The following is a 25,369-nucleotide window of genomic DNA, read 5'->3' as shown; positions in this document are numbered from 1 at the left end:
AAAAGATGAGAGTAGTAAATGTTACAGACATGGAACTGTTCAGTCTATTATTGATTTTTATTTCCACTTCACTTTTATCCAAAGAGACAGAACTATTTGCACTGTATTTATCAGTGGGACAATATTCATACAATACTACAACCTAGTAGTTGCAGATCTCAGCAACACGAATTATGTGCCCAGCTACATCTGATTCAAATATTATGTTAATTTACAGTGAGAGGTGGTTTCAGACATTACAGTGCTTCACTCGCACTGACTCTTATTCTGCCTGAAAGAATGAAAAGACCGAGTTGAAGGTTGAGCCATTCGACCAATCAGATGAAAGCAGCGTTTCAGCCCCGCCCACAAGTGCGAATGAAATATTGAAGCCATAAGCCGAAATGATCAAAACGTACACGGACCAACGGTCTTGTCCATGTTCTCTCACTTGAATCCTCTTCTTGAGATTTGAGTCTCTGACCTTCTACAAGCCCCGCCTTGTTCACGCAGTGATTGACATGGCGCGAGGGGGCGGACACGTGATCGGCTCGGAATGCATTTTCAATGTGCACATTGAATTTTGCTACATTCATTGCGGGACACTGAATGAAAATGCAATCGTAAGTGTCTTGACTGTGAGTGTTAATGCATTTAAGAAAAATAGCATTTAAATGATCATTTTGCCACAGTTTTTGCTTGAACATGTTATACATATCTAATCATTTCTGTAATACATTTTCATTTTAATTTTGCAACTTATAAAGCGTTAAAATTAGTTTTCATTTTGCATATTAAAACTGGTGTATGAAATGGCAAATGAAAATTATGTAATATAATTTTCATTTTCATTTTGCACCAAACGTTGCACAAATGTATTGGAAAATGAAAATGTAAATACAGAAATGCATTGTCATTTTACATATTGAATTGTCATTTTGCATATTACATTCCAAATTGAATATCGCTACCCATGTGCTTCCATACAGCGGGTTATATGTATATTTATCCATAAAAGGGGGAAATATTAAAACAAATAAAAAAACCGTGTAGGAGAGTGGTTATTATGTGCAAACAGTTAGAAAAACTCTATATTATCTATGTCACTTTCACTTTTCACTTTCCCTATTTGAGCAGTGTGCACAAAAAATATTCCGATTTGTAGCTTGTGACATATAAACCCGCACATCAACCCGATCACTTTATTTAGCGTTCATGTAAACACTACAATCAAATTCATCAATCATAATTAATTCAGAAGTGTGCATGTAAACGTAGCCACTGTAGTACGAGTGTAAAAGTCAAAGTACAACGGAGGTTCAAGTCATTACTATAGTTAACACTGATTATTCTGATCTCTCTCGCTTTCTCAGATACGGACTCTGATGATTGACAGAGACCCTGGGGAGAAAACAATAGACACGCTTGTTAAATCTCAAGATGAGGTGTGTAGCTCTTCTATAGTTTTTCTTCTGCATCATATTTTGCCTATTTTTGCTTTACTTCTACATTTTATTCACAATATCAGAGATACATTGATCGAGGAATCAGGACGTACACCTGGGCGCCGGTTAACGGGACAGACTACAGGTTTGTTGGCTTTACCTATTCAAAGTGTTTCAGAACTCTCTTAAATATTTGTGTGTATAAAACACGTTGTCTTTTTCCTTTGTGTGTGGGTGTTCTGCAGCCTGGCCTTGGTTTTGCCTGAATACAGTCTGAATTACATCGAGGCAAACCTGGGGGACACTATAAAACAAGCCATGTGTGAGTACTGTCTGCTCGCCCAAGACACTCAAACCAGCTCCCCATGTTAAACAAACACACTATCATTTATTAAAGATCGGATAGAGCCTTCGGCATGCAAAGCTATTGTTTTATGAAATAATTGAGACTGCTTGCAAATATTTTTTGTCGGCTCATGAGAGAGTTCTGCCTGTTTGTGTGTGTGACCTCGATTGTCAGGGCTGCTCTCTGTATTAAACTGAGGTCCAGCTGGTCTCCACCCATCCTGAGCAGTGTAGCCAGGCGTTTGATCTGACTCTCCCTAGCACACAGGGGCCCCGGCTGGGAAGAGAAACTGCGAACGTTCCCTCCCCTCTGGACAAGTGCTGCAGAGGTCCAGATCTGTGTGATACACAGGCGCTCAGCTCATTTGGAGGAATATTCCAGGTTGATCTCTATCAATGGCATTGTAGCTTGCTGTCAGTTTAGCAGATGAGTTGAAAATGATTTAGAATCATATCTCATTGCTCCATAGACTTCTATTTCCGTGGTAATTGACAGATGGTGTCGATAGAGCTTAACTTGTACATAAGCCAGAACATTCCTTAAAGGAAGATTGCATGAAAATTGACTTTATCTTCTCATTCCAAAACCTATATACTGTTATATACTGTTGCTCCTTTTCATATAACTAATGTTTATAGTACCTAAAATATCACTATATGATTATATGTAGTCTAAATGACTCCTAGGCATTCAAATCAGTCAGGTGAATTCGAGAAACAGATCAGACTCTGAAAGAACTGTAGCAAAAAAATGATTCTTTCATTAATCAAAACATGTTTTTTATTAAAAATGTCATAATGGTGAGTAACTAGTGACTATATTTCTCTCGCTCTCTTTTTTTTTGTAGTTGAACTGTTTCTTAAACCAACGACGATACTGTACATTACCAGACAAACCTGCACACATGCACATTTATTCTAAATAAATGCACGTGTGAAAGATACTTTTTTAGAAATCTTTCTATGATCCATCCTTTCTATCGTTATATCTTTAAATGGCACAGCACAATAGGGCAAATCTCAGTGTCTTTTACAGTTCCTTCCTGTCTATTCTCCTTATTTTAGCCAGTTTTATTGAAATTATTAACATATATGTATCTGAGCCTGTCCTCCAACAAAAAACGACCATATAGGTTGTTTGTGCAAGCATTTATTACGATCTATATTTATGTTTTTAAGTTAAGCGCCCTCTAGCAGGCGTAAAAATAATGACAGTATCGCGTTGCGTCTGTCATCATGAATTAATGTATAACGTCATTACCAATCAAAACGCACGTTTATTTAAATGCAATGTGTGGCCGTTTTACACCGATCTCACAGTATTTCCTACATATTTTACTAGGTGGCTTATTCGTTCGAATGACCACACCTAACCCCACCCCTATTCCTAACCCTCACAGAAATCATGCTAAATTAAGATTTATTGAGCATATACATTTTCGTGCACGTCCGTTCCCTGAGATCGATCCCATGATAGCATGATTACATATCAAGGTATAACGCAATAATCTACTAACTGAGCTACACAAAACGCAAACCAGAGGGCAAATAAAAGAGTACAAAACATTAAAATGAAAAAGACCTTTTGCCGATAGGGGCACAATTGTAGTATACGCTCTGATGGGTCGTATTTCAGGGATTTGGACAAACGACCTATACAAGCGTATTGGTTGGAGGACAGGTTGATTTATCTTAGATTTATTTAGTATTTATTTTCTATGCTTAACTTGGTGGTTTAATTTAGTAGCCTATATATTTTTAATGCATGGTTTGTGTAACACCTGTCAATTATTAAACAATGTTTGGTGCTTGTCTAAACATGTCACAGTGTCTGGGTTGTGTTCCCTGGGTGTCCACTAGATGTCCTCTTTTCCCACGGTGTCTTTCACTTCATTAATCACATTCATCACGTCCCTGCTTAATTATTGCACCCAGCTGTCACTAATTACCCATCATCACACCCTGTCAGTTTCCCATTAGCATTTGTCTCTCCTTGTGTATATAACCCGGTCTGTCTTAGTATGTGTCACGGAGTCGTTGTGAATTCATGTCCGTCAATCTGTCTTGCCCGTGCCTTTTGTTCTTGTTCTTGTTCTTGTTCTTGTTCTTGTTCTTGTTCTTGTTTGGATGGATGTTTTGGTTTCGACCCCTGCCTGGACTGTTATTCTTTTGGATTAACCCTTGCATAAAGACTTGGCAATTGGTGCTATCTCCGTGCCTCATTAGATGCCTGCCGTAACAGAACGACTCCGTCATGCAAGGAACCAGCGGTATGTCTTTTTCCTGCTCCCCAGCCAGGATGGCGGAGCGGAGGGTGAAGTATCTGAAGTTGATCACCCTCCGCCAAGAGGGCAATGAGGTGGGTGCCCTGGCACAGGTGTTCTGGTCCCTGGCCGAGGGCATGGGATACAATGACGCAGCCCTTAAAGATTATTTTAACAGCGGGCTGGATGATCCAGTTTCTCAGGAGGAGATGGCGCATTTAGAAACTTTGGAGTTCTGGGAGTTTGTGTACTATTTGCAGCATCGGCTTCTGTGGGATGCCCCACCCACTCCTGTCTCTTCCGGCGGGGTGGTCGTCAGCCCAGCACCACTGCCCAGGATGGCAACCAGCCAAGCGCCACAACCCAAGATGGCCGTCAGTCCAGCACAACTGCCCAGGATGGCTACCAGCCAAGCGCCACAGCACAAGATGGCCGCTAACCCAGCGCCAATGCCCAAATTGGCCACCGTTCCAGCGCCACAGCCCAAGATGGCCGTCAGTCCAGCGACACAGCACAAGATGGCCGCTAACCCAGCGCCAATGCCCAAATTGGCCACCGGTCCAGAGCCACAGTACAAGATGGCCGCCAGCCCAGCGCCAATGCCCACATTGGCCACCGGTTCAGCGCCACAACCCCAGATGGCCGCCAGCCCAGCACCACAGTACAGATGGCCGCCTGTCCAGAGTCATGGCCCAAGATGGCTGCTTGCCCAGCCCTGCTGTACAGGATGAGAGTCTCAGCTGACCCTCCGGAGTCGAGTCAGGTTCTAGTTGACCCTCCAGAGTCGAGTCAGGTTCCAGTTGACCCTCCAGAGTCGCGTCAGGTTCCAGTTGACCCTCCAGAGTCGAGTCAGGTGCCAGTTGACCCTCCAGAGTCGAGTCAGGTGCCAGTTGACCCTCCAGAGTCGAGTCAGGTGCCAGTTGACCCTCCAGAGTCGAGTCAGGTGCCAGTGAACCCTCCAGAGTCAGGGCTAGTCACCGCTGATCCTCCAGAGTCAGGGCTAGTCACCGCTGATCCTCCAGAGTCAGGGCTAGTCACCGCTGATCCTCCAGAGTCAGGGCTAGTCACCGCTGATCCTCCAGAGTCAGGGCTAGTCACCGCTGATCCTCCAGAGTCAGGGCTAGTCACCGCTGATCCTCCAGAGTCCGGGCTAGTCACCGCTGATCCTCCAGAGTCAAGTCAAGTCACCGGTGATCTTCAAGGACTGAGTCAAGTCACCGGTGATCTTCAAGGACTGAGTCAAGTCACCGGGGACCTTCATGGACTGAGTCAAGTCACCGGGGACCTTCATGGACTGAGTCAAGTCACCGGGGACCTTCATGAACAGATGCAAGTCACCAATAATCTTCATGAGCAGAGCCAGGTCAGCACCGATCTTCTGGAGTCCAGTAGAGACACCATGGAATTACCAGAGTCTCGTCCTCCCGTTGATCCGGCCGCACGGAAGTGGTGGGCTTCTGCTCCGCCCTGGGGAACTCTGGCCTCGACCACAAGGTTGTGGTGGTCTTCTGCTCCGCCCTGGGGGGCTTCCGCCTTGACCACAGGGTTGTGGTGGTCGTCTGCCCCGCCCTGGATGGTTTCCGCCTTGACCACAGGGGTGTGGTGGTCTTCTGCTGCGCCCTGGGGGGCTTCCGCCCTGACCACACGGTTGTGGTGGTCTTCTGCTCCACCCTGGAGGGTTTCCGCCTTGACCACACGGTTGTGGTGGTCTTCTGTTCCGCCCTGGTGGGCGCCACGTGAAGTCCTTCATGGACTTAGGTTTTTCGTTTTCTGTTGTTTTCTGTCGGTTCCCCTCTGTTAGCCTGGCCCTCCGTCCCTCCCCCTGAGCCTCCACCTGTCCGCCTCCCTCCTTGTCTCTGTGTTGTGTCTTGTCGTGGAGCGTCTGGGAGCCGCTCCGTAGAGGGGGGGGTACTGTCACAGTGTCTGGGTTGTGTTCCCTGGGTGTCTTTCACTTCATTAATCACATTCATCACGTCCCTGCTTAATTATTGCACCCAGCTGTCACTAATTACCTATCATCACACCCTGTCAGTTTCCCATTAGCATTTGTCTCTCCTTGTGTACATAACCCGGTCTGTCTTAGTATGTGTCACGGAGTCGTTGTGAATTCATGTCCGTCAATCTGTCTTGCCCGTGCCTTGTCTTCTTGTTCTTGTTCTTGTTCTGTTTATGTTTGGATGGATGTTTTGGTTTCGACCCCTGCCTGGACTGTTATTCTTTTGGATTAACCCTTGAATAAAGACTTATCTGCAATTGGTTCTATCTCCGTGCCTCATTGGATCCCTGCCGTGACAAAACATGCATGCGCACATATGTATGGTAGTCAAGAGAGCTCAACTCGCTGCAAATGAAAAAAACACATGCCAATAGAAAAAAAAAAAAAAAAACTGTTCAAATTCTCACAACACAATCAAAGATTTGGTTTGGTTATTTATTTGTGTTGTGAGGATTTGCAGTGCTTTTCTGTATATACAGTGTGTTTATGTATTTGGTTGGTTGGACGCTACCAACAAGTCTCAATTATATTAAATTCCCTAGATACAGTATGACACAGGTCACTCTTTTAATTATGTTTTTTTTTTAATAAAAAAAAAACCTTAATAGCTTTGAAAAGCAATAGCACACCTCTCCACAACAAGCCATTTGTTTTCTTATATAGACCTGTAGTGTGAAGGAGTATGAAATGAATTATTATTTTTATCCTTACAACACTGCACTGAGGCTATGTGTGTAGAAGGATCATATTAGAATGCAGAGCTCCGAGCCAGAAGCTATTTCCCCCTTCTCACTGTTCATCAGCATAATTATTTTAGCATAACAGTGCTTTGTAAGATCACATAGCTTTAACTTGAGTCATTACAAGTAAGAAAGCCAACAAAGGAAATTTTAGCTTGTGAAACAATGAGTAAAGCAGGTTTTGAAGACTGGAAGGGGCCACAGAAGGTCATATTGTGGCTTGTAAGCAGTAACAATCAGCTACTTGTGCAAACTCTCACCGCACAAGCAGTCACAGAAATTTGATATTTTGTATGCCAGTTATAATTGTGCATCTAATTTATTATGTGCAAGCATGTTCAGGTGTGTGTTATAATGTGCTAAAACTGATATTTCTGTATCCTGGCGAGTGCTAATGCAGATATGTGTGAGATGTGGTATCTGTTTCTCGCTCTTCCTCCTCTTATTCCCTCTCTCTCCATTTAAAGGATTCTGGGATAGGTTTACAGGCTCGTAAAGAGGCAGGTCCATATGGTTATTGAGAAAGGGGAAAGAGGCAGCAGCGCAGGGGTCAGGTTTTGCAGTGGTCTTCAGAGTGCTCCCGGAGACCTTAGGTGCCCGACTCTGCACTCTGGGAGCTCCACAGGGCTTGTATGACCAAAGCCGAAAGCCAAATGTAAACTTCAGAAAGGCAGAACCAGAGAAGTGTGGCTTTTGGGAGCCATGTAGAGCAAATAATGAGAAGAACAGGTGGAATGTGGAGTTCTCTCGAGGGACGGGTCCTTATGGCTGGTTGTAACGGAAAACTGTGATGATGGACCCGGGTGCTTGGACCTGGCAGGCCCTGGACTTGCCTGGATCTTACAAGTTGTGGATGTTTCTACATGATTAGCCTCACATGTGTGTGTCACCAGGTACTCAACACTGCAAAAAATGATTTTCTTAAGGCACGTTCACACCAAGGCTGATAACTTTAACAATAACGAAAGATATACAGTAGTTTTGAAAATCATTTTAAATGTAGAAGAAAAAACCTGTAAGACCTTCGTTCATCTTCGGAACAAAAATTAAGATATTTTTGATTAAATAGACAGAAACGCAATTCAACCGAAATGTTCCCAGGTCCAGAAATGTGGTAAATACAATACAATACAATACAATAAAAATACATCTTTATTGTCAACCATGGTTGAAATTTGTCGTTTTTCTACATAGGTAAAACAGTCCATGTGACATTAGTTGGCTCAACTCTCCCATTCTTCAACGTTTTCCGCCATTTTGGAGAGTATCCAAGAACATATTGGACATAAAAAGCATTTTTTACGCTTAGGGGAAAGTGTGCATATGCATTGCAATACTTCCCAAAATGGTGAAAGACGTAACATTATATCATCTCTTGGTGTCAGTGGTGGAGCCGGAGGGGTGCCACCCCAAATTTTAATATGCTACTACTTAACTTTCCTTTATTTAATCATACTGAAAGTAGCAGTTATTTTAGCCTTGAGCTCAATATTGAACGCATCTGGTGTGCTGCATCATGCTTCATCTCATCCGGTGTACCTTCCAGCCTCAGCTAACTAACAAACGCATAACTTCATGCCACGTGTTCATTTTTTATGGAATGAAAAACACTGCGAGCAAAGAGGACACGGACAACGTGCTGACAGAAAAGACAGAGCAGGTTTTTTTTGATAATAGGAAACAAAGTCTCAGCATTCAAATTCTATTATTTTTATTAAGAATTTCAAATGATAAATACAGTTGTGGAGCTCTTTAGAGGCATGTGCTTCTGCTTTGCTTCAGTTCATGCGAAGAGGGAGTGCATTCTAATTAGCACAAAATAAACATGAATGAACATCCGAGGGCATGTTGTAATCATGTAGTCATTCAATGATTGTTTCAGCCACAGAAAGACAGCAGCTTGAAAACATTGTCACATACCCTCAGAAAATCCATTCATAAACTAGCGAGAAAAAAATAGCACTAGAGACGATAATTTTGCAAAAATTACATTTATTATTTTTTGTCTATATAATAATACTAATACTACTAATAATAATTCTTATTATTATTCTTATTTTTTAATTAATAGAAAGTATAGGCTAGTTAAAATGGTTTAATATTAAATATATACCAGCCATTGGTTTGTGTGGACGCTAATATAGTTATCGTTCTTGGTGTAAGCTGGGTTTTACTCAGGATTTTTGTTGTGTTTGTCATACATTGATACATTTACTTGAACCAACATGACAAAATATTGTCTTGATTTCTAAAAAAAAATTATCAAAATTACCTCAGTTTAAAACAAATTTTCTAAAATTGCAAATTTGAAAAATATTTGTATATTGAAATATTGTTGTTTAAAGCAAAACCTCACTACATTTAAAAAAATAAATAAATAACAAAAAAACAAAAAAACGACAATATCTTCTCAAGAAATTGTATGTTCATTTAAGAATGTTTTGATGTTTGTACTGGAAAACAAGACTGAGACTATTTGCTGCCGTGGAAAGTTTTTGTTGTAGATCAGAGATGCCAGAGCACTGGTTTGAGAAGAAAAGAATTCGACATGGTGCTAATTATATTGATGGCAAATTTGGAGCAGATGCGTAGCCTGCACAGACCATATCAAGCCAGCATCCCTGTCTTTTATCAGCTATATATATATATATATATATATATATATATATTATTTATTTATTTATTTATTTATTGTTAACAATAACAGCACTAATTCTGTGATACATCTTCCAGGTTTAAAACTTCTATATTTATTTGAACCATGGTCCCTATTTAATTAGTAAATAGTAGTAGCCCAAGTCAAGATCTTACCTGCCATCAAGGGTATATGATATTCTGGTTTCTAGATGGCTGTGGTCCCTCTTTCTTCCAGTGAAATTGTTTTGCCCTTTTTGTCATATGCCAAGCAGAAATCTTTAGTCATATTACTTAGAAATATGGTTAAAAAATAAAATAAAATAAATGTAATACAACCAAAGTTTAATACTTGAAAATCCTAAGAATAACCTTCAAGTGTCATGACTTCGGTCTGATCAGCAGGTTTTTGTTGTGTTTGACAGTTCACCATGTGCTCGTTGTCTTTGCCACTCCCTCCCCATCGTTATCCTAATTTCTACCTCAGCTGCTGTCACACCTGTGACTTGTTTATTCCTTAACTCTTCCTCTTTTTAAGCTCCCCTCGTGTGTAGTCTGGTGTCCGACCGTTGTGGTGTAATGAGCTACACTTTGTGACCTATAGTTAGTCTTGTCGTGTCTTCTTAGGCTCCAAGTTCAGTCTAGTGATTTCTGTTCACCTTTTCTGGTGCTTGCTCTCAGCCTCCTGTTTCTGCAGTCTTCTGTTCCTGCCCTGATATCGCCAGAATACTCAGCGCCCTACAAGAGACTCTCAGCTCTGACGTTGTGTCAGTAATGACGATTGGCCCCTCTGTGCTGTACTCCGTCTGACGTTGCATCGGCTCTGACGCTGGGACTGTGTGCCCTGGTCCTCAATTACCTTGCCTGGTGGAGGGGCTGAAGGCTCATGTGACTGTACCCCTTATCCTTCCCCTAATCTCGGCTTCAGCTGAGGGGTGCTTGAGACTTTAAATAAATTTGAGTTGTACCTGCAAATTGAATCCGTGTGTTTCCCTGACATCAAGTGCATCACTTGAAAATGTAAAACAGAGTTCTTCAAATCTGGCCTTGGAGAGTTTAGCACCAACCCTGATCAACATCATCTGCCTATAATAACTTCTTGTAATCCTAAAAATCTTGATTTGCTTGCTCTGGTGTGTTTAATTAGTGTTGAACATAAACTCCAGACTTGATGAACGCTTAAAAAATAAAACATGACTATTTCTGGCTCTAATATCCATTCCGATGAGCTACATTCAAAGCTGTTTTAAATTAGCCAATAAATGTACACCTTAACCCAGTAAATTTTCTAATGCATGGCATCTCATGGCTCTAGTGAAAGTATGCAATTTGCATCTAGCACTACTTTATTTCTTTTGACCCTCTAGTGATTAATCTTTATATTAGATTAAGCAATTTTCTAAAGTAACTGTCTCGAACATCAGCCATGAACAAAATGTTGTGTTCGCAAAGCAAGCCATCAGTTCTCAAGAATATATTAGGACCAGCTGTTTGAGTTGTTTTGTCTAGCTCTTTTGTTTATAGTGATTTTATTACGATCGCAGTCAATTTTCATTGTTCTAACATAAAAGATTAGGGTTAATTCTTTGTTTGGCTTGGTGAAAGTGGAGTCCGGAAGATTCTAGGCAAATCAGCTTCTCCTGTATGCTGAGATGGTCTGGTTCTGTTTTGGCCTATGAGATGATCTACTGGCTCACATCAATGACTGATTGCGTGTGCACCTTTGATGTACAAAGAGAGTCTGATGTGACTTCACTAAACACTGGATGACCCTTTTTTTGCTGACCGTGAATACCATATGCCAATTTGTTCAACGATCATGTCATTTGATGTTTTCATCAAGCATCAGAATTATTTTACCATGCCTGCCAAACTTTCCACTTGCTCCTCTCGTAACTCTCTGTGTTGAATGGAAAGAACTGTGTGCATCCATTTCTTCACGTCTGTAATCTCAAACTCATGTCTTTGTTGTGTGTCCAGGATTTCGCTTAATTTGAAACCGCCATCATCCCTCATGAGCATGTTTTATATTAAATGCTTTTTACCAGAGTATCCCGTTTACAATGTTGGATGTCTTTTGGTACTGTGATGGACTGTCTTTCTCTTTGTCTTTTGATTGGTTGGATTTTCATCCACAGGGAACAAGGGCAAGTACTGCACCCTTCTCTTCTCTGACCTTCATGAATTTCATATCACTTTTTTTAACTGTAAACACTGCAATCATTCTGCATGCTGTTAATTATGACTTTTGTTTGCTTAACGTGCATGCCAGCTTCTCCTGTAAAGCAGGTTTTTCAGTGGACAATGGATAACTAGACTTACTAGGCCGCAATACAATACTTAAACCAGCTTAAAGTGGTTTGGTGGTCTCCTGTGCTGTTCTGTTGACTGGTTTTAGTTACCCCCAACTAACTATCGGCATGTCCTCAGAGCCATTACATGCTCTAGATGCTCTGTGTGTTGCTCCAGACTGTTGGAAGACCATTTCAGGTGACTACCTCTTGAAGCTCATCAAGAGAATGCCAAGAGTGTGCAAAGCAGTAATCAAAGCAAAAGGTGGCTACTTTGAAGAACCTAGTATATGACATATTTTCAGTTGTTTCACACTTTTTTTATGTATATAATTCCATATATAATTCCACATGTGTTAATTCATAGTTTTGATGCCTTCAGTGTGAATCTACAATTTTCATAGTCATGAAAATAAAGAAAACTATTTGAATGAGAAGGTGTGTCCAAACTTTTGGTCTGTACTGTATATATATAATGATGCTAGTAGTTTTGCATCATTTGCAGGAGCTATAAAACATGGATCTTTTTGTTGTTTTTGATTGCTTCCACTATCCTCATTTGTAAGTCGCTTTGGATAAAAGATATGTAATATATATATTACTATACCATCGTTTCATCACAATTTCACCATCAAGTTAAAATAAATGTAATATATATATATAGGTGCTGGTCATGTAATTAGAATATCATCAAAAAGTTTATTTATTTCACTAATTACTTTCAAAAAGTTTAACTTATATATTATATTCATTCATTACACACAGACTGATATATTTAAAATGTTTATTTCTTTTAATTTTTATGTTTAGAACTGACAACTAAGGAAAATCTCAAATTCAGTATCTCAGAAAATTTGAATATCACTTAAGACCAATACAAAGAAAGGATTTTTAGAAAACTTGGCCAGCTAAAAAGTATAAAAATGAAAAGTATGAGCATGTATAGCGCTCAATACTTAGTTGGGGCTCCTTTTGCCTGAATTACTGCAGCAATGCGGCGTGGCATGGAGTCGATCAGTCAGTGGCACTGCTCAGGTGTTATGAGAGCCCAGGTTGCTCTGATAGTTGCCTTCAGCTCTTCTGCATTCTTGAGTCTGGCATAATGCGTCTTCCTCTTCACAATACCTATGGGGTTAAGGTCAGGTGGGTTTGCTGGCCAATTAAGAACAGGGATACCATGGTCCTTAAACCAGATACTGGTAGCTTTGAGACTGTGTGCAGGTGCCAAGTCCTGTTGAAAGATGAAATCTGCATCTTCATAAAGTTGGTCAGCAGCAGGAGCATGAAGTGCTCTAAAACTTCCTGGTATACGGCTGTGTTGACCTTGGACCTCAGAAAACACAGTGGACCAACACCAGCAGATGACATGGCACCCCAAACCATCACTGACTGCGGAAACTTTACACTGGACCTCAAGCAACATGGATTGTGTGCCTCTCCTCTCTTCCTCCAGACTCTGGGACCCTGATTTCCATATGAAATGCAAAATTTACTTTCATCAGAGAACATAACTTTGGACCACTCAGCAGCAGTCCAGTCCTTTTTGTCTTTATATGCTTCTGATGCTGTCTGTTGTTCAAGAGTGGCTTGACACAAGGAATGCTACAGCTAAAACCCATGTCTTGCATATGTCTGTGCGTAGTGGTTCTTGAAGCACTGACTCCAGCTGCAGTTCACTCTTTGTGAGTCTCCCGCACATTTTTGAATGGGTTTTGTTTCACAATCCTCTCCAGGGTGTGGTTATCTCTATTGCTTGTACACTTTTTTTTCTACCACATCTTTTCCTTCCCTTTGCCTCTCTATTAATGTGCTTGGACACAGAGCTCCGTGAACAGCCAGCCTCTTTTGCAGTGACATTTTGTGTCTTGCCCTCCTTGGGCAACTGTCAAGTCAGCAGTCTTCCCCATGATTGCGTAGCCTACAGAACTAGACTGAGAGACCATTTAAAGGCTTTGCAGGTGTTTTGATTAATTAGCTGATTAGTGTGTGGCACCAGGTGTCTTCAATTTTGAACCTTTTCACAATATTCTAATTTTCTGAGATACTGAATTTGGGATTTTCCTTAGTTGTCAGTTATAAACATAAAAATTAAAAGAAATAAACATTTGAAATATATCAGTGATTGTATAATGAATGAATATAATATACAAGTTTCACTTTTTGAATGTAATTAGTGAAATAAATCAACTTTTTGATTCAAATTGATTTGATTCAAATTGATTTCAAATTATATGACCAGCACCTGTATATATATATATATATATATATATATATATATATATATATATATATATATATATATATTACAATTAGCAGACAAGACAATATACACAGCGATATGGGTTAAAAGAGCATTCAATAATCAATAAGTTTTCTGAAACATGCTGCAATAGTTTAGTTTGCAAGCAGCGATGCGATGGAAGAGATGCTGAAGAATGGGAATTTAAATAGGATAATGTGACAGGTGCCAATGCTGGATTGGTATACGTCAGGGACAGCTTGACTGATGTAGCCTGCTTGAACTAACGCGATGCTGAATTTTATTTTATTTTTATTAGCATGTGAGTGTCTTCTCTAATAAATGTTTGGTTTAAATGACCCATATAGGGTTTTCAATGGACAAAGCTGATACAGATAACAAAAAAAAAAATTGACATGGCAGCTGCAGTGATGATACATGTTATATCTCTGTTGAAAAAATTATTTTAAACCAGCCTAAAATGGTTTGATGGTCTTTGTTAGTCTTGCATGCTGACTATTGACTGGTTTTAGAAGGTTTGGGGCTGTGGATACCAGCTAGATAAACTGAAGACCAGTTCGGCTAGATCAACTGAAGACTAGTTTAAACTAGTTTTATGTGTGTTTTAACAGCAGGGAAAGACTAGTAAAATTTAATTAAAGCAGTCGAGAGGAACACATACAATGAAATGAAATGAACATTTTGTTATGCCATATTTGCTTGTATTCCACTTCAAACTATACAACTCTAATCTCTATACATTTACATTTACATTTATTCATTTAGCAGATGCTTTTATCCAAAGCGACTTAGAAATGAGGACAGTGGAAGCAATCAAAAACAACAAAGAGCAATGATATATAAGTGCTATAACAAGTCTCAGTTAGCTTAACACAGTACACGTAGCATGGGCTTTTAAATAATATAATAAATAAAAAGAAAAAAGAAAAAGAAAACAGATAGAATAAAAAAAGAATAGAGCAAGCTAGTGTTAGAGGTCTTTACACACACACACACACACATACACACACACACACACACAATTGCATAATAAATGCAAAGAAATTAGAATACAAAAAGATTATAAAGGTAGTTAGATTTTTTTTTTTTAAGAATAGAATTAGAATAGTGAGTGTTAAAGTTAGAGGGTCAAATAAAGATGGAAGAGATGTGTTTTAAGCCGATTCTTGAAGATGGCTAAGGACTCAGCTGCTCGGATTGAGTTGGGGAGGTCATTCCACCAGGAGGGAACATTTAATTTGAAAGTCCATAAAAGTGACTTTGTGCTTCTTTGGGATGGCACAATCAAGCGACATTCACTTGCAGAGTGCACGCTTCTAGAGGGCACATACTGTAAGTCTGAAGTAACAAATTTAGGTAAATGGGTGCAGAGCCAGTGGTAGTTTTGTAGGCAAACATCAATACCTTGAATTTTATGCGAGCAGCTATTGGAAGCCAGTGCAAATTGATAAACAGAGGTGTGACGTGTATTCTTTTTGGCTCATTAAAAATTAATCTTGCTGTCAAGTTCTGGAATAATTGTAAAAGTTTGATCAAACTGGTTGGAAGACCTGCCAAGAAAGCACTGCAATAGTCCAGCCTGGACAGAACAAGAGCTTGAACAAGGAGTTGTGCAGCATGTTCCCGAAAGAAAGGGCTTGATCTTCTTGATGTTGAATAAAGCAAATCTGCAGGATCGGACAGTTTTAGCAATGTGGTCTGAGAAAGTCAGCTGATCATCAATCATAACTCCAAGGCTTCTAGTTGTTTTTGAAGGAGTTATGGTTGATGTGCCTAACTTGGTGAAATTGTAATGAAACGATGGTATAGTAATATATATAGTAATATTACTCTATAGTAATATTTTCAGTATGCTCTGTCTACAGATGTCTTTAAATCTCTCTCTCTCTCTCTCTCTCTCTCTCTCTTTCTGTAGCCTTTGAAACCATGAAGCAGGAGAAATTTGAGGAATATGGGTACACCTTTATTGCACCCAGGTAACACACACACACACACACATGGAGCAGAAATGGCAGACCTCCCACAGGGTTTAGAAGTGACATGTTTATGGACTCACTGTATCTAGACCCCATTGGTCTTTCAAGGCCTATAAATTCACACCTTCAGACCCACATTTCACTCCTATTAACAATGGATCCCACAAACACAGCAGCAGCAAATATGTTTGGTGAAATGAATACACAGGTCTCACTGTGGTCATCAGACAGATTGTCTGATTGTCAGATTGTTTTATTTATTTAGTTTTTGTATTATTTTATTTTATTTCTTTCTTTTAGGGAATACTGCAAGGACCTTAAAGTCTCATCCAACAACACCCAATTTTTGGTGGACTTCAATGAGTACATTGACAGGAAAACTTCAAATCGTTCTCTGTGTGAGTGCAAACCTCAACACATTTATCCGTCTGAGAGCATATGAGTATGGCCCACAATACAATAACCTCAACTTGACCTTCCTTTTCTTGTGTGATGAATATAAGCTGTGCTTACTTGCTTTATTTATTTATTTATTTTCCCCTTATTTGGTCAGCCTTCCAAAAGCAAAAATAATGTTTTCTGAGTAATTTTTGCAGTGATATTAAAATATTCAAAGTTTCCAATACTTTTCAGCCCCTTGTATAGCACTATCCTTTGCAAAAACAAACCACTGTGGTTATTTTAGAAAAATGATGTAGTAATATCAGAGGTAAGAGGGCTCAGATTACTCTCTTTAAGTGGCTGACTCAGGTTGATTCCCACTCAAATGATGTCAGCGTGTGTGGCGGTCCTGCTGTCTGAGAAGGTGACCCCTGCCAGTGCTCGGTTTAATCACACTGTAATTGATCTGTAATGACTCTAGCACTGTCATCCTAATCTTCTTACCCATCGTGACTCACTGTTTTCTATAAAGAGATGCTATCGCTACAGCACTCACACACCCAAAGATCTTTGCTAAATAGGCATTATTTTTCTCCTGAGAAGTATGGAAGGATTTTGTCATCAAGTTGTTGCTTTTAAATTTAAAGGACCATATCTTTATTTATTAGAAAAATTTCCTTTGTCTATGTAATGCTTGTAAAGGTTTTCTGCTCCAAAGAAAATTCTGGCTCATCAGTAAATTTTGTTGTGATAATTATAAGATGTTTTATAAGATAAGATTACTATTATTATTATTATTATTATTATTATTATTAATGTTAATGTTTTATTATGATTAGCTACAGACCAAAATATATTCATATACACCAAACTGACAAACAATTTCTGTTTTCATTTTTCTAGTTTCAATTGTCTCAACAATTGTGTAAATGAAGATTTCTGCAGTTTTGCAGTTGGTTTCCAAATTTTTGGGTCAACAGGGGTTGGAGTTCGAGCATGGGAAAATCCTGTTTTCCACGACATAATTCAAAACTATCGATTATAAAAACTTTGTCTGTATTGTTCAGGTAATCTCACTCTTGTAAACCGGTTGCTGCTGGATGCCGGTCTCACGGCAGACCTCGTCAAAGTCTGGAAGGATCAGAATGTGTAAGATTAGAGCAAAACACACACATGGAACAATGTAAAACAATCATCTTCGTCTGTGTAAAATGTCTTGAGTTTTCAAGTACAAAGATCTCTGCAGGCCAGAGAGACGCCTTCATAAAGCTGCTGAACACAAAGCTCCATTTAAAGTCCTGACATGAATAAGACTGCTGTCTTATTGTCAAAAGCAAACTTTTAGAGTCTAGCAATTACAACCAGGATTAAAGAACCCGACCATGTGGGAGTCCAAAAACAATACACAATGCATATGACACATTTCAAAACTGTTTCCAATTAAACAAATGGTGTTTCAATAAAATGTTTACATTGAAGAATGACCCAATATCACATTAGGCCTATGTTATTTATTTATTTATATTATTTATTTATTTATAGGATGAATGTGTTAATGGTTACTCTGAATGTTGAAGTGATTGAATTTAAAGTACAAGGCTAGAATACCTAAACAAAACACTCACAGGTGTCAAAGTTGTTTGGTTTCTGTTTGTGGTCTTTGGGAACATTCTAAACTACATGCTAAACATACTGAGGTGTTTTTTTTTTTTTTTTTTTAGAGATGGAGTTTTGGCCCGGTTTGTGGCTACAGATGGAGGCATTACACGTGTGTATCCTAAAAGGTAAATTCCATTCACAGTTGTGTGAAATATGTGCACTTCTCCATCCCCATGTGTGCATGCATGTTTGAGAGATGCTAAATTCTTTACAATCTTTCCTCTGTCGGCAAGCCCCGCAGGGGTCTGTGGTTGAGACCAAAAGAAAGAGTGAGAGAGGATGTTTCTGGTACAGAGTGACTCTTTTGACAATTCTTATGGGAGCCATGTGCAGCTCTTGCTCTCTTTCTCCTGTCTTTATTAGCATAAATCTATAACAGTGAGTGCTTGAGTTCATAAACTTGCCCTGGTGGTGTAAAACAGCAGGATGTTGTTTAAGAAGCTATAATGGTGCACTTATTCACAATTCATATTTACTCACCTCGGTTCTAAAAACAAAACACTCTTTTGTAACTTCTCGGCCCCAGCTATTATTTGCTTGCATTTTCTGGCATAGGTCAGCATGTACATGCTGCCAATCATCATCGGCATACTGAATCAAATGATACATAGGTTTCCTATGTCAGCTATTTTGAGCATGGACCATTTAAAATTTTGTAGCGTATTGTAGCTTTAGCGTATTGTTATGAATCTTATAGAACTGTTTCCAGGAAAGTTATGATTTTTTTCCTACAGATAGGGCAACAGTCTCTTCATTAACCACAGCAAATTTGGAGTCTCTAATTCAAGCTCTTATACCTAATTCCACCAACAGGCCAATTTGCATTCATGTTTCTGCTAGAACCATAAAGTCTAAAAGCAAAATTCTTTGTTTCTATGATTCCTTGGCTCATACCGAGTTGAACGCATACCAAAAATGTAATTTCAATTTTGAATTTTCAGAAAAATCTACTTTTTCAAACTCGTCCTAGATGGTATGTCCAATTTTCACTGGAATTGGCTCATATCATCTTCAGAGGATTCTGACAAAAACTTATCAAAAGCTTTTTGAATTACCAAGCCGTTTTCGAAAAGTGCGTTAACAAATTTGACACAGTTTGTGCAAAAATAGACTTGAGGCTGTATCTCTGCGACACTTTAGCGGATTCTGACCAAACTTGGTATGGGTTATAACAAGCATGACCTGAGGGCACATAAGTAGTTTCGGCACAGCACCACCTACTAGTCAAAAGATATATATATAAAGCTTATAACTTCTGAACTGTTTGGCCAAAAATCCTAAGTCTGTTCTTGTTAGATTCTGAATGGCATATCGAATCAAACGATACCTATTTTTCTTGTTTTGGCCTTTTTGGGTATCAGCCATTTTGAGTTTAGTTGTAAAATTCTGTATCAACAGATGTCTTGAACAGGGGTCTCCAAACCTGCTCCTGGAGAGCTACCATACTGCAGAGTTCAGCTTCAAGCCATATCAAACACACCTGAACCAGATAAGCAAGGTGTTCAGGGTTACAGACAGGTGTGTTGAAGCAGGGTTGAAACTTAAGTCTCCAGCAAAGTAGCTCTACAGAAGCAGGGCTGGAGAACCCTGGACTTTACGGATTAATTAAAGACAGCTCTTTAGCTCTTCATTTTACCTCTGTTGTGTTTGGCCCCTTAATTTCTGCTTGCAGCTCTATTAATTTTTTTTATTTTATGTATTTTTATTTCTTTTATGTGAGCCTTAGAAACCTAATTTACAGTTATATTTAAATTTTATTTCTTTTTGCAGTATATGTACATGAAAAGTGAACAAACACATTAAAGTAGACATTTTTGTGTATTCATTCTTAAATGATTTCATTACACTATAAAGATAAAAAACCTGGTGCCTTTTTCTAATGAAAACCATACATTTGCTGTTTGATTCCTGTAGGATTTTTTTTTCATTCATTCTTGAGTTTGATCATTAAATTATTTATATATTATTTATTTCATCATTTTGTTTGAAATGCCTTTTAATTTAAGTCTTTCTCTCAATCTTTTTTCAGTGCTGGGGAAGAATGGGTTGAAAACTCTGAGACCTATGACTCAAGTTTTTACAAAAGGAGTTTGGACAATGACGTATACATTTTCACCGCCCCATTCATCAACAGTAAGAAACACACACTACACAGTACACATCCCCTCTATTACATTTGGATGGACGTGTGCTCACTTTGTCACACTGCTTTACAAAGACAGCTGTTGATCTACTTGAAATGCGTACCTACAGATCTACTGCCAAGGTCGCGTAAGCTTATATTACTGGGGGATTACCATTCATTGAGACTACCTCACATTCATGCACGTGTGGTCTGCAGGACTAATACACAGACGAACTAGAAGCACCCATGTGCCAAAATGCAACCCCAGGGGAACACCTGGTCCTTGTATTTATGGAAGGTTTTACCATTTAAGCTAATGGTGAAAGCAGACTGAAACCCTTATACCGTAGATCTCGCAAACATTTTGATTTGAGATGTAACATGTCTACCTTGGCAGGTGTTTCCAGAAGAATTGCATTTGGATACTTAAACCATGCCAGTTTGGATTAGTTTAAATAAGCAAAGAGGACCAATCTGAAATTAAATGCATTTTATTGTTCTGCATTTGTGTTGTATTTTCCTTTGGAACAGAGAGCAGAGAGTCTGGTTTTGAGTCTGGTATCCTTGTCAGTAAAGCAGTGGACTTGGACATTAATGGAGCAAGACTCAAACCTGCTGGTGAGCTCTTAAAAAGTTCAGCTACATTACTTTTCAAAAGTTTGGGGTCAGTATGATTTTATTTTATTTTTTTATTAATACTTTCATTCATCAAGGATGCATTAAATTGGCCAGACGTGACAGTGAAGGCATTCTATAATGTTGCAAAATATTTTCTATCTCAAATTAAAGTTGTACTTTTTAACTTCTATTCATCAAAAAAAAAAAACCTATCAGTTTCCACAAATCATCTTTTTAAACACTTATAAGTTTCCTGAGCCCCAAATCAGCTATTTAGAATGATTTCTGAAACTGACACTGAAGACTGAAGGCTAATATGAATAAATTAAATGTTATGATATATTCAAATATATCATATTTGGTCATTATTTGGTCATCCTCTACATGAATTAATTTCAGAGCTTTGTGTTCATCAGGGTCTCAGTTTGTCTCATCATCTTTCTTTATATGTTTTTTTTTCCTAACGCGAGTACGATTTCAACACATTGAAATCATTGAAATCATTCAACACACTGACAGTGTGTGTTTTATGTTGTCATACAGTGGTGGGAGTCAAACTCAACGTAACGGCCTGGATGAACAGCTTCATAAATGCTACCACCAAGAAAAATGTAAGCAGAAATGACTCCCATTTCCTTATCGGCACATGTGGAAGCTGTTTAGTCACAAACACAGCCTCTCTAGATAGGCCGATATTGCCATCTGAGAGCGGAGATGAATTGACTCGCTCTAATAAACATTGTAGAAGGCTTGTTTCATGAATTCTCACTTCTCTCCTCACATAATTTCCTCTCCGTAGTGCAAGGATGAGATCTGCGGGTGCCTCAGAAATGATAAGGTAGGGTGCTGACTGCTTCATGCTGCTCTGATCTCTGCAGCCACTTATCTAAAGCTGCTTTCACTCTCGGTTTCTGATGAATGGCTGGTTTTACTCCTCAGCAAGTGGACTGCGTGATTCTGGATGATGGCGGCTTTCTGCTCATGTCCAATCAAGATGAATATATCACACAGGTAGAATATATTTACAAGGTTAATGCCAGGTCCAGCGGTACTGTGTGCTGACAATCACATAAAGAAGCAGTTTCTTTTCAAACATCTTTGCACTCTGATGTTTCAGATAGGTCAGTTCTTTGGTGAAGTGGACCCTGTTCTGATGATTACTCTGGTCAACACCTCACTGTTCTCCTTTAATAAAACCTACGATTACCAATCTGTCTGCGACCCGGAGAGAGAAACTAAAGCTGCTGCCGGACCCCGCTCTGTATACGTGGTAAAGTTGAATTGGTCCTACTAAAAAAGGGTTTCAGATCAATAGGAGAACCTTCAACAAGAACTTTTTATTGTCAGCTTCAGAAAACCATCAATGCACTGCAGGGTTTGTGGTGGATTTCTGAAATTAGGAAACAAAGTCCAAATTTTGAATTGAGTGTCTGAATACATATATATTTGTATGTTTGTGCGTGGGAAGTTGTGGCCTAGTGGTTAGAGAGTATGACTCCTAACCCTAGGGTTGTGGGTTCGAGTCCTGGGCCAGCAATACCATGACTTAGGTGCCCTTGAGCAAGGCACTGAACCCCCAACTGCTCCCCGGGCGACGCAGCATAAATGGCTACCCACTGCTCCTGGTGTGTGTTCACAGTGTGTGTGTGTGTGTGTGTTCACTGCTGTGTATGTGCACTTTGGATGGGTTAAATGCAGAGCATGAATTCTGAGTATGGGTCACCATACTTGACTGTATGTCACGTCACTTTCACTGTTTGTTTTTTGACAGCCAACAATCACGGATATGCTGACTGTAGGCTGGTGGGCCTCCACTGTGGTCTGGTAAGAAGAAATGGACACCACTCGCTGAGAAATAAAAGGGTGAAGGATTGCATGATGAGGTGGATGTTCTCATTTGTTTCTTCCTTTTAGGTCAGTCCTGCAGCAGCTACTTCTCAGTCTGACTCTCCCAAATATAGTGGGAACAGGTATGTTTCAGAAACAAAACCCAGAAATTCTGGCACTTCTATTTGCATTCATGGAACTTTGGGTTTTTTAAAGCAAGAAACTTTATTTATTTATTTATTTATTTATTTATTAATCAAGAAATTTTCAACTTTTTAATTCTACTTTAAACCCTTTCAACCAAAAAATATATAAATAAAATATATTTTTTTCTAGTGTTGTAATGTAATGTATTTGTGTTTGTGTGTGTGTGTGTATAATGTGTGTGTATATAAATATATATAGTATATAAGTAATTATATAAATGCAGTATTAATATATAATTTAGAATAAAATGATATATACATACCGTATATACACAGTGTGTGTATATATATATATATATATATACAGTATAATTTATATAAATATAAATATATTATAAATATATATATATATATATATATATATATATATATATATATATATATATGTGTGTGTATATATATATGTAACATTTACAATATATTTATATAATATTTAATTTATAATAATATTATACATAATTTTTGTCATAAAGAGACTATAAACAAACTTGTGTCAAAGTGAACTTTATATTTTAAATGAAGCAAAATGTAAATTGATTTCATGCATACTGTTAAGCTGTTATTTACGTGTGTGTTTTGACATACAGTGTGTTGCTTGTGTATTTGTGTGTTTGCAGTGTATTCGGAGGATGACCTCTCAGATGCGTTCTCCAAAGAGAGCTGTATCACCGAACAGACTCAGTATTTCTTTGAGAACGAGAACAAATCTTTCTCTGGAGCTATGGACTGTGGAAACTGCTCCAGGTGAGGACTGTTTTTATGTTTGTATGCGCATAAATCCATCCGCATTCCCTCAGTCCGTGTGTGTGGGAGTGCGTGTGAGCATGTGCAGATGATGTCAGCACTGTCTTTCTGTCTCTTCCTGGATAATTGCTCATCCTGGTAAGACATCTCTCCAAGGATCGAGCAGCTCAGTTTTCCTTCTTTTTCTTTCCATCCCCTCTGCCCGCTCCCTCGTTCCCCCAATCCGTCCGACGTCCAGCCGGCCATAAATCCCACCGGCCGTGCTGTTTAATGTTACACCGCTAAAGCGAAACGTGTTGGGGTGGGTGGGGGCGCTCGGCCCGACAGAAACTCTATGCCTCTTTTACGAGCCCCACGTGTGACTCTGCGTTTGATAGTTTTTCTTCCATGTTAACTACTTTAGACATGTAAAGTTTAACAAGATCCATAAAGAGAAATCCATTTGTGAGATCTCAGGAGCTCGAGACCTGAGCTTCGGCATATGTAATTCAATCTTTGAGAACTTGGTCTTTGAGACATCAACACCAGCTCAGGCTAAAGGAACGCATGTACCGATGAGAGGACTGCAGGAATTGCCAGTGAAAGTATGTCTTAAACAGAACATCAAGGAGACTACAGCAAATTAGACTTCATATTTATTTCGATTTTTGCATTGGTTATCTAAGGTCTGCTTGTCTTCTTTCAGCACTACGGATATAAATATATTTTTTTTAACACACTCACCTCAAAGGTTATATAATGCCTCTGTTTTAAAACCTACTGAGCTGCCTTGCTGTCTACTGCCTACATACATTAGGTCTGAATCATTACTTACATTTTGGCTGACATTACATTCCTCTGGTCCCATGGTATTGATACTGAATTAAGACCTTAGGCAAAAAATAAAAAGCCTCAGCCGACTGATAAACTGCAAGAAGTGTCAATAGATTCAATAATGTGATGTCAATAATATTAAATATTTTTAAAAATATTATCACAATTTAAAATAACTTAAATTTAAATATATTTAAAATAACTACAATATTTGTTGTTTAAAATAACTACAATATTTGTTGTTTAAAATAAATACAATATTTTAATATATTTAAATGTGAAAAGCATTTATTTGAAATAGAACCATTTGTGACATTAATGTTTACAGATGAGGACAGTGGAAGCAATCAAAAACAACAAAAAGAGCAATGATATATAAGTGCTATAACAAGTCTCAGTTAGGTTAACACAGTACACGTAGAATGGGATTTTAAATAATATAATAAATAAAAAGAAAACATAGAATAAAAAAAAAGAATAGAGCAAGCTAGTTTTAGAGGTCTTTACACATACACACACATACAATTGCATAATAAATGAAAAGAAAATAGAATACAAAAAGATTAGTAAGGTAGTTAGATTATTATTGTTTTTTTTTAAGAATAGAATTAGAATAGTGAGTGTTTAAGTAAGAGGGTAAAATAAAGATGGAAGAGATGTGTTTTAAGCCGATTCTTGAAGATGGCTAAGGACTCAGCTGCTCGGATTGAGTTGGGGAGGTCATTCCACCAGGACGGAACATTTAATTTAAAAGTCCGTAAAAGTGACTTTGTGCTTTTTTGGGATGGCACAATCAAGCGGACGTTCACTTGCAGAATGCAAGCTTCTAGAGGGCACATAAGTCTGAAGTAACAAATTTAGTTAAATGGGTGCAGAGCCAGTGGTAGTTTTGTAGGCAAACATCAATGCCTTGAATTTTATGCGAGCAGCTATTGGAAGCCAGTGCAAATTGATAAACAGAGGTGTGACGTGTATTCTTTTTGGCTCATTAAAAATTAATCTTGCTGGCGTGTTCTGAATTAATTGTAAAGGTTTGATAGAATTGGCTGGAAAACCTGCCAAGAGG

At 38.8% G+C, this 25,369-nt stretch overlaps 1 protein-coding gene across 2 annotated transcripts in view; it reads left to right on the top strand.

Moving 5' to 3' along the window:
* Positions 1-25,369, top strand: part of LOC132156297 (voltage-dependent calcium channel subunit alpha-2/delta-1-like) — a 97,904-nt gene that overhangs the window by 66,333 nt on the left and 6,202 nt on the right. For both annotated transcript variants that reach the window (XM_059565240.1, XM_059565239.1), the window contains 16 exons: positions 1,353-1,424; positions 1,508-1,569; positions 1,670-1,746; positions 15,870-15,930; positions 16,231-16,328; positions 17,379-17,460; positions 18,033-18,095; positions 20,000-20,103; positions 20,627-20,713; positions 21,257-21,324; positions 21,513-21,551; positions 21,653-21,724; positions 21,831-21,983; positions 22,485-22,537; positions 22,628-22,683; positions 23,364-23,490. In XM_059565240.1, the coding sequence (XP_059421223.1) occupies positions 1,353-1,424; positions 1,508-1,569; positions 1,670-1,746; positions 15,870-15,930; positions 16,231-16,328; positions 17,379-17,460; positions 18,033-18,095; positions 20,000-20,103; positions 20,627-20,713; positions 21,257-21,324; positions 21,513-21,551; positions 21,653-21,724; positions 21,831-21,983; positions 22,485-22,537; positions 22,628-22,683; positions 23,364-23,490 (1,274 nt within the window). The remainder of the gene's footprint in view (positions 1-1,352; positions 1,425-1,507; positions 1,570-1,669; positions 1,747-15,869; positions 15,931-16,230; positions 16,329-17,378; positions 17,461-18,032; positions 18,096-19,999; positions 20,104-20,626; positions 20,714-21,256; positions 21,325-21,512; positions 21,552-21,652; positions 21,725-21,830; positions 21,984-22,484; positions 22,538-22,627; positions 22,684-23,363; positions 23,491-25,369) is intronic.

Source organism: Carassius carassius, chromosome 13, assembly GCF_963082965.1.
Source record: "Carassius carassius chromosome 13, fCarCar2.1, whole genome shotgun sequence".
Classification (NCBI taxonomy): Eukaryota; Metazoa; Chordata; class Actinopteri; order Cypriniformes; family Cyprinidae; genus Carassius; species Carassius carassius.
The sequence above is the reverse complement of the archived record's forward strand: the minus strand, read 5'-3'. Positions and strand labels throughout refer to the sequence as shown.